This window comes from Globicephala melas, chromosome 2, assembly GCF_963455315.2.
Source record: "Globicephala melas chromosome 2, mGloMel1.2, whole genome shotgun sequence".
In the NCBI taxonomy this organism is placed as follows: domain Eukaryota; kingdom Metazoa; phylum Chordata; class Mammalia; order Artiodactyla; family Delphinidae; genus Globicephala; species Globicephala melas.
In genome coordinates, this window is record NC_083315.2 from 162576131 (window position 1) to 162593320 (window position 17190).

A 17190-nucleotide genomic window follows, 5' to 3' on the forward strand; every position below is an offset into this window, starting at 1 on the left:
AAAAATGCTAGATAAAATGAAAAAACATCTTTTTAAATGCACTGTTGAGCTGTCAAGGAATTAAGAAATCTGAGAACAAAAACAAAGTGATTTCCTATGGGAATCCTGGAAGTAAGAGAGCTCCTATACCCACTTTACTCTAAAGGTATTAGCTAACTCCTGGTAAGCCTAATTTTTGTTCTTCAGGCTAAAGAGGAATAGGAGATAAAGTTTAGGGCCTGCCCAAGGTAGGGATTTGAATTGCAGACCTTTGACTAAAGCAGTAACTCCTCAGAGTAATGGAGAACAAGAAACCATCCCGTTTCAAAGAAAGGGGCAGTGATGCATGAAGGGGAAAAAAACTCTCCTGAAAATATGTAGCCACAAACAACCTTCACATGGTTGTAGGGCCTATGTCCACATGAATCATGAATCCTTCAAATGAAAAATTTCATTCAGAGTGGTCCTAAGGGTTGCAGAGTTTTCAAGCATTTTCAACTATGTGGCACAGGCAAATATAAATCCTATATGGAGGACTGATACATCAATCCATCCCTCGAAGAATTCCTACAAGTAGCAAGTCAATAAAAAATAAACTTAAAACAAACAACCCCCACACCCAATAACCAGAGGAAATAAGGGACCATGAGTGAGAATCAGCAAGTCACCAGAAACAGAACAATCAGTCTTGAAAAGTATCAGACATTGGAATTATCAGATAATATAAAATAAGCTTAATATGAGTAGAGAAATAAAATTAAGGCTTCAAAATATCTTCATATGAGACAAGAATGGGAGACCATAAAAAGTATCCCAGCAAATTTAAGGAAGCAAACAATTTCTAGAAATGAAAAATAAATGAAATTAAAAATTCAGTGGAAAAAAGAAAAAAATACCTCAGTGGAAGAGTTATATAGGCGATTAGAGGGAGATGAAGAGACTGAGCTGAAAAGAGGGGACAGTGAGATGAGAAGTATGAGAGAGGTTAGGAAACATGAAAGATGGCCTTTGGTCATGAAGGAGTATTAGGGTCTGAACTTGCCCCCCTGCCATAAACAACTAGAAAACTGTACAAAATATATAAAACAAATATTTTTGGACATTCTTAACAGGAAGTGAAGCACTGTAAACCCTGAATGAGGGGGAAGCAAACAAGGTAAGTTCTGCAATTGCCCCAGCCTTCATTTAGGTGGCATTTTCCAGACTATAGCACAGAAAGGTGGAAGCCAAACAGAGCCCAGAAGACTTGCTGATTTGAGAAGACAGAGCCTGGAGTTCAGAGAGGCCAAGATGGCTACAATTTGCAGAGCAGAAAAAGAACTCTAGAAAATCTGTTTATGGGTCCCCTTGAGAACACCAGTGCTTGCATGTATAAGGTGAAATCCATGAGGCCATGCAAAGAACAAATTCTGAAAAAAGAACAATTACTGGGGAGCTAAAGCCAAACAATTCCCAGAGATCATAAAGGGTCAGGATCACTCAAATTCCCAATAGCAAGAATGGAGGTATATCCTCGAATTCACCGTGTATTCAGTAGAGATTCCAGGAGGGTCACACCATAGTAGTGAAGTTAAACCAGTGGTCCTAGAGGAAAAGCTACTCTAGGCTTGACCAAAAAAAGCTTGAAAGCAAGCTTTTCAAAAGGACCAAACTGATCGACAAGGAACTTAACTACCTACAAAAACAATGTCCAACATGCTTTAAAGGGATACAACAAAATCCAGCATTCAGAATATAATATACACAATGTCCAGCATCCAATAAAAAAAATTACTGAACATGTTAAAAAAGAGGAAAATGTGACCAATAACCAGGAGAAAAATCAGTTAATAGAAACAGACCCAAGAATCACAGAAATGATTAAAATTAGAAGATATTGGCTGTTAAGATGGAAATGTTCAAGATGCTCCAGAATTATTTTAAAACAAACACATAAAGAATAAAAAGAGAAATGGAAGATATAAAAGAAAAACATGTTGAACTTTAAATATAAATGTTAAATTATCTGAAATGAAAATTCACTCCAAAGGATTACCAGCAGCTTAGACAATGAAGAAAAAATAAATGAACTTGAAGACACAGCAACAGAAACTATCAAAAATAAAGCACAGAAGGAAAAAGGGAACAAAGTAACAGAGCCTCAGTTACCTTTAGAAAAATTTCAAGTGGTCTAACGTACAGGTAATTGTGATTCTAAAAGGAGAAGAAAGATGGAAGAAAAGAAAAACAAAACTGAAGAAATAATGGCCAAAACTTTCTCAATTTGATAAAAAACATAAACCCACAAATCTAAGATGCTCGATAAACTTCAAGCAGGATAAATCACACACACAGAAAAAACACATCCACACACATGGGCATCAAACTGTTGAAACCAGTGCTAAAGAGAAAAACCTTAAAAGTGGCCAAATAAGAGAGAGAATTTTGGTGTGTAAGGACAAAGATTTAAAAATAATCCTGGGCTTCTCATCTGAAGCTATGCATATCAGATGACAATGAATAACCTCTCTAAAGTGCTGAGGGGGAAAAAAAGTCAACACAGAATTATATACTTACCAAAAATATCTTTTGAAAACTGGGTCAAAATTAAGTCTTTTTCAAATAAACAAAAGATGAGAAAATTCATCAACAAATCAGCACTATAAGATATGATACCAGAAGTTTCTTCAGGCAGAAGGAAAATGATACCAAAGAGAGACTTAATTAACACATATCAATGAAGAGTACCCAAATGGTAAATATGTAAATAAGACTTTTCTTACTTTTAATTTTCTTTGAAAACTAACTGTTTAAGGAAAAATCACAACAGTTATAATGGAGTTTACAAAGCATGTAAAATGAATGAAAATGAAAGAAGTAAAATGAATGACAACAATAGCACAATAAACAGAAGGAGAAAAAAGAAATAGCAGAATACATATTTTCCCGTATTTTTTCAAAGTGCACAGGAAACCTCATGAAGATCACAAAATTGTGAATTACAAAATAAGCCTAAACAAATTTTTAAAAATTAAAATACAGAGTATGTTCTCTGACAAAGACAGAATGAAATCAGAATAACAGAAAGTTATGCAGAAAATCCTCCAAATATCTGGCAACTATCAGTACAATTCTAAGTAACCGCAGAGTTAAAGAAGAAATCACAAGGACCCACCCACAACACGTACTTTGAAAAGCACTGGTTTAGAAGTAGGGGTAGGCAAATTATAACCCTCAGGCCTGTACCCTGCTTTCTGTAAATAAAGTTCTACTGGAACACAGCCACACCTATTCCTTTATAAGGTGTCTATGACTGCTTTCACACTACAATGCAGAACTGGATTAGCTGTGACTCCAGCTACTGGAGTAGCTGAGACTGCATAGCTCAAAAGCTTAAAATATTTACTATCTGACATGTTGTAGAAAGTTTTGCCAATCTCTGGTTTACAGCACAGATTCTGGTACCAGACTGCCTAGGTTTAAATACCAGCTCCATCTCTCACTAACTGGATGACTCTGGGCAGTTATTTAGCCTCTCTGTACCTTAGGTTCCTCACCGCCTAAATAGGGATAATGAAAAAAAATCTCATAGGGTTAACATATATAAAGGAATTAGAAGAATGCTTGGCATAACCTTAATGTTATATAAACGTTTGTTATCATCATTATTATGATGTTCCCATAACCATAATTAACTTTAAGAACCCATGCCCTCCACCCGTCTGAATGAGAAATGTCATTTAGTACCTAGCTAGAAAGTTTCCACATAGTAAAATTACTATCTAAGTCCCCAAATGGGTAGAATGAATGGCTTGCATAAAAAGATACAGAATATATTTTGTATCTGGCTCTCCATGAAGTCACACTTGCAGAAAGTCCAAATGAACTAGAGGAGATGATTTGCTCCTCCTAAGAGTCTTTAATATTTGGGAACTAGAGAGTAATCAGCAAATATCTAGCTAAAACAAAGATATCTACCTCTCGCTATAGTATACTATGTAGAGATTAAAATTCACAAGACAAGTATAAAGTGAGGAACAGTCAGAGGGGCACTGCCCTTTCTATCAATGCCTCTTCTCTCTGGCTAAGTTCATCACACACAAAGTGAACCACAACTGGTCAAAAGCTTTAAAACTCCATGTACCTCAATAGAGCCCCAGAGCATCTGGCTCTGCACAGGCAGTAACAAAATAGACCTGGGAGCACTTCCTCTGTAGCCCTGATAAACATATCATGGCCAAAATCAACCTCCCTAACAACAGGTTAAGTAACAGCAGAGAGGAAAAGATAAAAATAACCAAGCAAATACTACCCCCTCTCTTAGCTTTCTATCATTTTTTACTTCATCATCCTTTCTCACAGGTGAGGAAGAGCATAAAGAAAGTTTTCCAGTGAAAGCAATGCTGGAACCATATCTTAGAAGATAGAGACAGTCGGGTAGAAAAATAAGAGAAAATTCACTTAAGGCCAAAGGATACCAAGATCAGACAGCTCATGGTGCTTTCAGGAAAGAGCTAGTACTTTGGTGTGGCTGAGGGGAGGAGTTGCCAACGGGGAAGTGGCAGGAGACAAGACTGGAGAGGTAGGCCAGAAACAGGAGAAAGAATGAGCTTTGTTTTTTAATGAGTTAGAATAAAGAGAGAACTCAGTTTTAAACATGTAATAAATGGTATATCTATATGACATTCAAGGAGAGTATATGGAGGTGAGGAGAGAAGCTGAGGCCACTGTTAACTGACACAGGAGTTAAAGTCATGGATCTAGTAATCACCTAAAGAGAATAAGTGAAGTGAGGGGGGCTGGGGAAAGGAAGGCTACAGACTCCTAGGAACACTGACATTTAAGAAGCAGACAGAAGGAACAGCTCCTTTCAAGATAACTAAGAACTAACAGTCAGATAGGGAGAAAGAAAACCAGATAAAGAAGGCTCTATCCAGCTTCCCAAATTTCTCCCTGATCCTATTCCCAAACAAAATCTTGGTTGTGTCCATTAAACCGGAAGTATAGCTGACCTTGAACAACATAGATTTGAACTTCCTGGGTCCCCTTACACACATATATTTTCCAACAGTAAATACTACAGTACTACAGGTTCACAGTTGGTTGAATCCACAGACATAGAGGAACCGTGAATACGGAGGGCCGACTACAAGTTATATGCAGATTAACCCCTGTGTTGTTCAAAGGTCAACTGTATTTATTAAAAAGTTCTAGCACACTAAATACTCAAATGAGAAAAGTATCTTAATAGGCACAACTAGACGAATTCCATGAGTTCCTGCAAGTGTGAAACATATTCAAATAATAGACAAACGTAAAAGATTCTAATATGGGGGTGGGGGGTCCTTGTGATCTCAGTATTTATTAAGTGAGGACTAGTTGTTACAAATGTTACAAAGTAAAAATCACAAATTTTGCAAAATATCCAGGACTTAATGTAGTAAATATTGGTCAATTCATAAAGAAAGCCATCAGAAATTAGGATCTGGCAGAGCAATGGAAGAGATGAAAACTCAAAACTAATACAATAGGCACTTGAGATATGTCTAGATATCAAGAGATTACTAAAAGGTCCTTGGAAAAATCAGTGAACTCCTTTAATATCTTTGCAAATACGACTCTTCATAATCATGTACCAGCATATAATCGACAAAGTTAGGCTGAAAAATTAACATTTTATTCTTAGTTCATTCTATAAATTAGCAGAGTTTTAACTATAACTTAGATTTTGTTAAATATGGGAATGTGTTTTTATAAATTATCATTGTGTTTTCAAGATAAAGTATCAAATTCTCCTCCTCCTACCCCTCTCTACCATTTACTATGAAATTTTAATCTGTTTGATGTGGATTTATATAGCCTTTTCATGCCCTAATTATTCTCAATGAGGCAGACTTCCAGTATTAGCATGGATAGTCAATCCATTTAGAAGAAACCCTCTGGGGAAAGAGAATTCAGCATACTACCAACAGGGAGACTCATTCATTGGATAAACCTTAACTGATCATTTACAGTTTCAAATCTAGTAGAAAATGCAAAAATTATACAGTATTTCCTAATTGGTATTTCATAAACAGTTTACAGATATTAGTGAATAAATAGATATGTTCCCAAATATATTTCTTAACTAAAGCATCTTCTCATTAACATAATTTCAGAAATACTCTTAACTTAATCTTCAATTGGCAGCAGTTCCTTACAAGTTTTAACTGTACTTAAGATGGATGAATTCCTTCTGAAATATAAACAACCACCTCCTAAGTTCCATGTTTGGGAAGCAGTAGAGCATTGCGGTTAAAAACATGAGCTTTGGAGTGTGACTGACCTGGGTTCCCGCTCTGGCTCCATTTACTAGCTGTGTAACCTGGGGCAAGTTATTTAACCTCTCTAAGTCTCAGTTTCTTTATCTGTAAAATAGAGATAATAATAATATCTATTTCATAGGGCTGTTGTGAGGATTAAATGAGATAATGTAGGCTTAGTACAATGTCTGACACTTAGTATGTGCTCAATAACTTTTAGCTATTATGTTTTTTATAAGCTTACATTTTAAAGTAGCACATTCTTATGAAGATCTGTGAAAATAAAATGCATGTACCCAAGACTTTTCTTATATGTTGCTTAAAGTAAGCAAAATTTAAAGCTTCAACTAGTAAAAGCTATGGGCATGATTTCTCCTTGTATGTAAGAGAATTTCCTCAGCCATGCAATACACTGCATTTAGAAAGGGCAATTTTAAAATTAAGAAGAAAACATCTATATTTAAAGTATACAGACATTTATAGTTAAACCATTGTGGATATCATAATACCTTTGGTAAATAATTCTAAAAAACAACTTTGTTGGTTTGTTTCATAAAATATAATTTCCTGTGAAGTAAGCAAAGAGTATTATTCTCTTCCTTTTAAAAAGGAAAATGAAATTTTGATATGAGGACATTAAGGGACTTGAAAAATAACAGAAAAATGGGAAATGAATTAAGGTTCCGGAATTGCCAATCACTGCTACACAGTGGTTCTAAACCTAGAAACACATTTTTTCCCCAAATGAGAGGTTCAAGTTACATCTTTATAGATCTCTTACCGGACTCTAAACAGAAGGTATATTAATCTATGCTACTCAAAGAAGCTATTTCTCAGAGTTGAAAATAAAACATCTACTGGCTGTCATTTTCAAGTGACTAGAACAAAACGTAATCTGTTTCTGTAAAATATAGATCTACAAAATTAATTTTAAGAATTAAAAAGCAGACAACTAAAATTCTTCTAAAAGTTAAAATAATTTTTAAAGTCTAATTTCACTATAAAACTTTTAAAGACTATAAATTAACTAAATCTGCAAAACCCAACTTCTTATCACTTCTTAAATATGTTTTAGGTACAACAAGTTCCATGAAAGCACCACAAAAGAGCTGTTGGCTTAATTTTTTAAAAATCGATGACTAGAAGTAAATAATAATTTGCAAATTGATTAGTAAGTGGAACAAAGATTACACCTTTTGTTATGAACTTTGATTTTATATAAAATAGCTCATATTATAAAAACTGCATTATTTTCAATTAAAAATATAATTTTGGGCTCCCCTGGTGGCGCAGTGGTTGGGAGTCTGCCTACCGATGCAGGGGACACAGGTTTGTGCCCCAGTCTGGGAAGATCCCACATGCTGCGGAGCGGCTAGGCCCGTGAGCCATGGCTGCTGAGCCTGCGCGTCCGGAGCCTGTGCTCCACAACAGTGAGAGGCCCGCGTACCGCAAAAAAAATAATAATTATTTTAATAGAAACCTTTAAAATAACTAAAAATTAAAATGTTTACAGCTCTACTTAGAGAAAGTGAATTTTCCTAAGATATCTTCCATCTTTCCTATTAACATATAATACCTGGAAAAGAGTTACATGTAAAATTTTCAAGAACAACCAGGTAATGTTCCACCGAGTCAGAATCACTTTGGCTCTAATAGTAGTAATTAATTCAACTGAAAAGTTCTTGATACAATGAAATAAAAACTCATTATTATTCTTATTTTTCTTATATATATCTACCACCCACCCCCTCTACCCACCTCCACCTTGAATAAATGCTTTTTGTCAAATGCTTTCCAATTTAATATTTACAGATTTATAATAATTTCTTATAGTACACACTTTAAAAACACAGTTTACAAAAAGAAAAAAAATTATCACATACCTGTCCATCTAAGTCAAATGCTAAGCAAGCTATACCATGTGTATGAACATCCTTTAGAACTGATATGGTCTGCACAGTGTATGAATCCCAAACACAGATATAAGGCTCTTTCCCAACTTGTCCTGTTGCCACCAATACTCGTTCAGGATGCAATGCAAGGCTGCAAAATAAATAAATAAACAGATTTAAAACTGCTTACAGAGCTGTTATATCAATGTGAAAATTAGACTTTAGTTACTTATTTACTTAAAATAATTTGGCCTTAAAATAACTTCCATAAAAATCCATCTTAAGAGTTACTACTTCAATGGTATATGTAATAATCAATTATGATAGACTTCATAATCTTGTAATATGATATAGTGTGTGTAAACTTTTCAAAAAAAGAATTCTCACAAGTAGTCAACTGAACCACAGCAATGAAGCAGTAGCAACCCTACCACATGCCAACTTCTCATCTGGTATTCATCTCATCTGTTTTAAGCCCTCTCTCCCATTTACTCTTTTATTGTATAAAGTTAGACCAAATGTTAGTGTCCAAAAATAGCACTGAGTAGCCCTCCTATTATAACATTAATATTAAATTACAAATCCCATTTAAAAAAACAGAAAGGTCACCCATAATTCACAGAAAGTAGTCTGTAAGTCTTTAAAAACAAGACAAAGACCAAATAGTTGGTAATGGTTTATGTACATCAGTAGAAGGCAAGCAATGAATATAAATTTCTCCTTGATAAATTATTCCACAAGTATATTTAGATGATCAAATTCTCCTTTGGGAGAAAAAAAAAATCACTCCGAGCATCAGGGTGGAAGATGAACTGAAAGAGGGAAAAGTTAGGAGGGCATTAAAACCGAATTAACAGATTTGATGTACAGAGTAACAGAAAGGGAACAGTCTAAGATGACTCTTGGGTTTTTGGCTTGGGCATCTGGATGGCCTGGAGTGGTATCATCAAGTCAGGGAATACTAAGTGAGAAATTATGGAGAGAAAAGTTAAGCGGGAATGGAAGGTTGGTTCAACATATTAAAATCAACCAATGTAATAAGTATGTCATATTAATAATAACACCCAAACCCCCACACATGTTCATCTCAATAGATGCAGAAAAAAAGCATTTGACAAAAATCTAACCTCTTTCATAGTAAAAAACACAACAAACTAGGAATTGAAGAGAATTTCCTCAACTAGAAAGGGCATCTATGAAAATGCACAGCTAATATCACATTTAATTGTGAAAGCCTGAAAGTTCCCACTATAAGTACAAGAACAAGACAAGGATGTCAGCTCTTGCCACTTCGCTTCAACATGATACTGGATATTTTAGCCAGGACAATTAGGCAAGGAAAAGAAATAAAACAGAGAAGTAAAACTATCTCTACTTGCAAATGACATAATCTCATACATAGGAAACCCTAAGGAATCCACAAACAACAACAGAATAAATCCCAAGTAGAGCTAATAAATGAGTTCAGCAAGGCTGAAGGATATAAGATCAATATAAAAATACAAATTGTATTTCTATACACTAGCAACAATCTGAAAATTAAATCAAGAAAACAATTCCACTTATAACAGCATCAAAAAGAACAAAACACTTCGGAATAAATTAAACAAAAAGGTACAAGACTTATACACTAAAAACTACACAATACCATTAAAGAAATGTTAAGAAACTAAATAAATGGAAAGAAATCTCGTGTTCTTGGAGGGCCATATTGTTAAGATGGTATTACTTCCCAAACTGATCTACAGAGTCAACACAATCCCTGCCAAAACACTAGTTACCTTTCTTGAAGAAATTGACAAGCTGATTCTAAAACTCAGAACAGAAAAACAATCTTGCAAAAGAACAAAATTGGAAGACTCACACATACCAATTTCAAAACTTACTACAAAACCACAGTAATCAAGACAGTATGGCACTGGCATAAAAACAGACATGCTGATCAATGGAACAGAATTGAGAGTCCAAAAGTAAACTGATATATTTATGGTCAATTGCCTTTCCATTAATAAGAAAGGTCTTTTCAATAGATGGTGCTGGACATCTGAATATCTAGAATGAATCTGGACCCATACCTCAAATCATATACAAAAATCCACTCAAAATATAAAAGCCAAAACATAGGCATAAATCTTACTTAATTTGGATGAAACAAAGGTGTCCTTAGATCTGACACCAAAAGCAGAAGTGATAAAAGAAAAAACAGATAACATGGACTTCATTAAAATTAAAAACTTCTGTGCTTCAAAGGACAACCATCAAGAACATAAAAACACAACCCACAGAATGGGAGAAAATATTTGCAAAGCATATATCTGATAAAGGACTTGCATCCAGAATACAAAAAAAAACAAAAAACAAAAAAACAACCACTCAACAACAAAACCACAAACAACCCTATTTTTTATGTGGACAAAGGATTTGAATACACATTTCCCCCAAGGAAATTACCAGTAATGAAACTCCCAACAAGCAAAAGCCCATCACCAGATAGCTTCACAGGTGACTTCTACCAAACATTTAGATGAGAGTTAACACCTATCCTTATCAAGCTATTCCAAAGAATTGAAGAGGAAGGAATACTTCCTGAACTCATTCTATGAGGCCAGCATCACCCTGATAGCAAAACCAGACAAAGATATGACTAAACAAGCAAATTACAGCTCAATATCACTGAAAAGCATAGATGCAAAAAACCCTTAACAAAATATTAGCAAACCATGATCAAGTGGGATTTATCCCAGTGATGCAAGGATTTTTCATTACCTGCAAATCAATCAGTGTGATACACCACATTAACAAAATGAAGAACAAAACCCATATGATCATCTCAAAAGATGCAGAAAAAGCTTTTGACAAAAACTGAACATCCATTTATGACAAAAACTCCCAGAAAGTGGGCATAGAGAGAACATACCTCAACATAATAAAGGCCAGATATGACAAACTGACAGATAATATTATACTCAATGGTAAAAGCTGAAAGCATTTCCCCTAAGATCAGGAACAAGACAAGGATGCCCACTCTCACCACTTTTATTCAACATAGTAATGGAAGTCCTAGCCACAGCACTCAGACAAGAAAAAGAAATAAAAGGAATCCAAATTGGAAAATAAGAAGTAAAACTTCACTGTTTGCAGATGACATGATACTACACATGGAAAATATTAAAGATGCTACCAGAAAACTACTAGAGCTCATCAATGAATTCGATAAAGTTGCAGGATACAAATTAACATACAGAAACCTGTTGCATTTCTATACACTAACAACGAAGTATCAAATAGAGAAATTAAGGAAACAATCCCATTCATCATCGCATCAAAAAGAATAAAATACCTAGGAATAAACCTACCTAAGTAGGTAAAAGACCTGTACTTAGAACTATAAAACAGTGATGAAAGAAACTGAAGATGACACAAATAGATAGAAAGAGATACCATGTTCATGGACTAGAAAAATCAATATTGTTAAAATGATTATACTATCCAAGGCATTCCACAGATTTAATGCAATCCCTATCAAAATACCAATGGCATTTTTCACAGAACTAGAACAAATAATTTTAAAATTTGTATGGAGACACAAAAGACCCTAAATAACCAAAACCATCTTGAGAAAGAATAGAGCTGGAGGAGTCAGACTCCCTGACTTAAAATTATATAGTATATAATTATAGTATAAGTTAAAGTAATCAAATCAGTATGGTACTGGCACAAAAACTGGCACAAATCAGTATGGTACTGGTGGGATTTGTGCACAGATCAATGGAACAGAATAGAGAGCCCAGAAATAAACACATGCACTTATAGTCACTTAATCTATGACAAAGGAGGCAAGAATATACAATGGAGAAAAGACAGTCTCTTCAATAAGTGGTGCTAGGAAAAACTGGACAGCTGCATGTAAAAGAATGAAATTAGAACATTCTCTAACACCATATACAAAATAAACTGAAATGGATTAAAGACCTAAATGTAAGACTAGATACCATAAAACTCCTAGAGAAAAACATAGGCAGAACACTCTGACATAAATCGCTGCCGTATATTTTTGGATCCATCTCCTAAAACAAAGGAAATAAAAGCAAAAATAAATAAATGGACTGTACACCTGAAACTAACACAACATTGTAAATCAACTGTATTCCAATAAAAATTTTTTAATTAAATAAAAAAAGGAACCTAATTAAACTTAAAAGCTTTTGCACAGCACAGGAAACCACTGACAAAACAAAAAGACAACCTACTGAATGGGTGAAAATATTTGCAAATTATATGACTGATAAGGGGATAATATCCAAAATATATAAACTTAACATTAAAAAAAAACAACCCCATCAAAATATGGGCAGAAGACCTGAATAGACATTTTTCCAAAGACGACATTCAGATGGCCAACAGACACATGAAAAGATGCTCAACACTGTTAATCATCAGAGAAATGCAAATTAAAACCACAGTGAGGTATCACCTCATACTGGTCAGAACGGCTATCATCAAAAACAACACAACAGGGCTTCCCTGGTGGCACAGTGGTTGAGAGTCCGCCTGCTGATGCAGGCGACATGGGTTCGTGCCCCGGTCCGGGAAGATCCCACATGCTGCGGAGCAGCTGGGCCCATAAGCAATGGCCGCTGAGCCTGCGCGTCCGGACCCTGTGCTCCGCAACAGGAGAGGCCGCAGCAGTGAGAGGCCCGCGTACCACAAAAAACAAACAAACAAACAAAACAACACAACATATATCGGCAAGGATGTGGAGAAAAGGGAACCCTCGTACACTGTGGGTCAGAATGTAAACTGGTGCAGCCACTGTGGAAAACAGTTTGGTGGTTTCTCAAAAAACTACAAATAAACCACTGTATGACTCAGCAATTCTTCTCCTGGGTATATATCCAAAAAAACCAAAAACATTAATTCAAAAAGATACATGTACCCCAATGTTCACATAGCAGCGTTATTTACAATTGCCAAGATATGGAAGCAACCTAAGTGTCCATTAACAGAAGAGGTGTTTTATACACACACACACACACACACACACACACACACACACACACAATGGAATACTACTCAGCCATAAAACAGAGTGAAATTTTGCCATTTGCAGCAACATGGATGGACTTGGAGGGCATTTTGCTAAGTGAAGTAAGTCAGACAAAGACAAATACTGACTGTATAATATCACTTACATGCAGAATCTAAAAAATACAACAAACTAGTGAGTATAACAAAAAAGCAGACTCACAGATATAGAGAACAAACTAGTGGTTACCAGAGGGGAGAGGGAGGTGGGGAGGGGGAATATAAGGGTTGAGGATTAAAAGGTACAAACTATTAGGTATAAAATAAGCTACAAGACACGGGGAATATAGCCAATGTTTTATAATAACTATAGAATATAATCTTTAAAAACAAAACCCCATGAGTTCATACTGATACCTCCGATTTTATTTTATTTTTTTAACATCTTTATTAGAGTATAATTGCTTTACAATGATGTGTTAGTTTCTGCTTTATAACAAAGTGAACAGTTATACATATACATATGTCCCCATTTCTCTTCCCTCTTGCATCTCCCTCCCTCCCACCCTCCGTATCCCACCCCTCTAGGTGGTCACAAAGCACGGAGCTAACCTCCCTGTGCTATGCGGCTACTTCCCACTAGCTATCTATTTTACATTTTGTAGTGTATATATGTCCATGCCACTCTCTCACTTTGTCACAGCTTACCCTTCACCCTCCCGTATCCTCAAGTCCATTCTCTAGCAGGTCTGCATCTTTATTCCCGTCTTGCCCCTAGGTTCTTCTGACCATTTTTTTCCTTTTAGATTCCATATATATGTGTTAGCATACGGTATTCATTTTTCTCTTTCTGACTTACTTCACTCTGTATGACAGTCTCTAGGTCCATCCACTTCACTACAAATAACTCAGTTTTGTTCCTTTTTATGGCTGAGTAATATTCCATTGTATATATGTGCCACATCTTCTTTATCCATTCATCCGATGATGGGCACTTAGGTTGCTTCCATGTCCTAGCTATTGTAAATAGAGCTGCAATGAACATTTTGGTACATGACTCTTTTTGAATTATGGTTTTCTCAGGGTATATGCCCAGTAGTGGGATTGCTGGGTCGTATGGTAGTTCTATTTGTAGTTTTTTAAGGAACCTCTATACTATTCTCCATTGTGGTTGTATCAATTTACATTTGCACCAACAGTGCAAGAGGGTTCCCTTTTATCCACACCCTCTCCAGCATTTATTGTTTGTAGATTTTTTGATGATGGCCATTCTGACCGCTGTGAGATGATATCTCAATACCTCCGATTTTAATCCAAAACCACAGGGTTCATTTAATAAGGTATGCCTGTAAATAAGGTTCTTTCCTTATTTACAGGCATGCCTTGTTGTACTGTGCTTCATCGATAGTGCGTTTTTTTACACATTGAAGGTCTGTGGCAACCCTGCATCGTGTTAAGTCTATCAGTGCCATTTTTCCAACAGCATTTGCTCTCTTTGTGTCTCTGTATCACATTTTGGCAATTCTCATAATATTTCAAACTTTTTCATTATTATATATTTGTTATGGTGGTCTGTGATCAGCAATCTTTGATATTACTACTATGACTCACTGAAGACTCAGATAATGGTTAGCGTTTTTAGCAATAAATTATTTTTAAATTAAGGTACGTACATTGTCTCTTTAGACACATGCTATCACAGACTTAAGACTACAGTATAGTATAAACATAACTTTTATATGCACTGGGAACTAAAAAATTCGTATGACTAACTGCTGCTGTTTTCGCTTTAGCAGTGGTCTGGAACTGAACCTGCAGTATCTCTGAAGTGTACCTGTATAATTTCTTCCTCCAAGAGTGGAAGGCTTATTAGGCTCTCATAATCTGAAGTCTATTTATTTATTTAATTTTAGTATATATAAAGCTGTTTCAGAATTGCTAGCCCTGTGAGAAACAATTTTACTAACCAGATTATAGCATTATCTACAGTTATCTTTGTCTTCATTCTTATAGTATCCAGTCCAGATATTTTTTCAGATTTTTAGGTTAAGCTTCTCCCTGTAAAGCCCAGCAGTGGAGAGGAGAAAGCTTGTGAAACTGTGGTTGGAATTTGTTTTTCTATTTTTACTTATAGTTATTTTTTCAGTTTTGGTATTCTCTGTTTAAATAATGGTGAGACTAGGGTTTTGCATAGAAACATCATAGTTGTGAAGTGAATTCTGCATTGTTTAGGGAAAAGATTCTGTGAGGTTACTACATACCTGCCTCTGTCCTCAGTTACCTGGAAGTTTGAAAAGTTTTAAATTTAATGAGGCTCAATTCATAATTTTCCTTTCTGGAAGTCACACTTTTTATGCCCTATTTCCTATACTTCTTCTCAGAAATATTATAGTGTTAGCTTTTACATTTAAGGTATATGGCTCAATTTGAGTTAAATTCTGTATATGGTGAAATATAGCTAAGGTTCACTTTGTTCCACATATGGATATTTAACTGTTTTCAACATTACTTGTTGAAAAGACTATTTTTTGAGCATATTTTATATGCTCACAGAAATCATCCAGTAGATCATCAAAAACATTGATACAGGAGACTGGGAGAATTTCTGGAACAGGGAAAAAAGGGTGGGATTTGTGCACAAGTAGAGGGATTAATGTGAGGAAGGAGCTGCATGTATTGCTGATGGATGGGTGGAATCTGAAAGTTCTCTTCTGATAGCTCCAAGTTTCTTAATGAGAAAGAAAGCAGGAGTGTTTTTCCAAAAATCTTGAAGTTAACTTAATATCTTAGAGTTAAGTTTTATCCCACATATTGCCTACTAAATTGCAGAACATATAGGGATACTCAACAATGCTACAGAGTGATTTGGGAGAAAGATGATAGAAGTAACCATTTCAAGGTGTATTCCTAGCCTAAAACATAGGTGACTACCCATCCATATTGTGACATCATCATTTGAAATACATGGAAAGAACAGATTCTCTTTTAAGTTCCTTTTCCTATTACTATTCCTGAATATTAGAAATTAGGTAAGAGTACTGTCATCAGATCTGACAATCACATAAGTTATTTTAAGCATTTAATCTCTAAATTTATCATAACTATAAAGTAGTAACACAATAAACAAACATAAAGGGGGCTGTCTCCTTCAAGACAGTTATCTTCATATATTTCCCTTCTTATACACAATTGTGCATCAGCTTCTTTAAATTTATGCTCACAAATCTTAAATGTGCATTTTTACACTGTAACATAATCCTTTTAAACCCTTAGCTGATAAATTTTGCGTTTTCCTCTCAACCTCCAAGCTCCTCATGAGCGCAGTCCTCCACCATCAACTTCCTCCTTTGCAGCTGATAAAGCTGCCTTGTACTCAATGAATAAATATAGATGGAATTAGAGAAGATTACTTTGCCCTCAACAAATTCACTAACCTAAGTGCAACTGTTACAGCTGACTCTGCCCTCCCTCTTGTAAAATGGAAGAAACGTCTCTAACCCACACACTCTGCACTTGTGCTCTGGATCCCGTTCTCTTTACTTTCAAGTAAAGGAAACTTATTTACTTTATTCCTAGAGCTATGTTTTCTGGAATTATTGCTTCCTCACTACTGAGTCATTCCTATTAACACTCAAATATACTTAGTGAAAAACACTCCCTTGACCCTTCACAGTAAAACGCCTCAAAAGAGTTGTCTCAATTTTTCCACTCCCTTTACTTTCTCCACATATTCCAACTAAGCTTCCACCACTTCTCCTTCACTAAAATAGTTGTTTTCAAGGTCATGTGTGACCCTGTCAAATCTAATGGTCAACTGTATGTCCTTATTTTCCAACACTTTTCAACGGTATTTAACACAAATGACCACTCTTTCCTTTTTAGAAACACTTTCCTCTCTAGGCTTTCCTGATTCCATAATCTATTAACCCACCCTTCTCTGTCTCGTTTGCTAGGCCCTATCTTCCACACCCAACCTCTCAATGCTAAAGTGTCCGAGGGCCTTGTCTTGGCTG

At 35.4% G+C, this 17190-nt stretch overlaps 1 protein-coding gene across 8 annotated transcripts in view; it reads right to left on the reverse strand.

Moving 5' to 3' along the window:
• EML5 (EMAP like 5) overlaps window positions 1-17190 on the reverse strand; it is a 169410-nt gene that overhangs the window by 125017 nt on the left and 27203 nt on the right. For 7 of the 8 annotated variants that reach the window (XR_009563183.1, XM_060295159.1, XM_060295158.1 and 4 more), the window contains exon 2: window positions 8144-8303. Coding sequence is in view for 6 of the 8 variants with exons in the window: in XM_060295159.1 (XP_060151142.1) it covers window positions 8144-8303 (160 nt within the window). In the remaining 2 variants the exon portion in view is untranslated. Of the gene's footprint in view, window positions 1-6283; window positions 6346-8143; window positions 8304-17190 lie in introns of those variants that run through there. The other variant, XM_060295161.1, reaches the window with a different exon arrangement.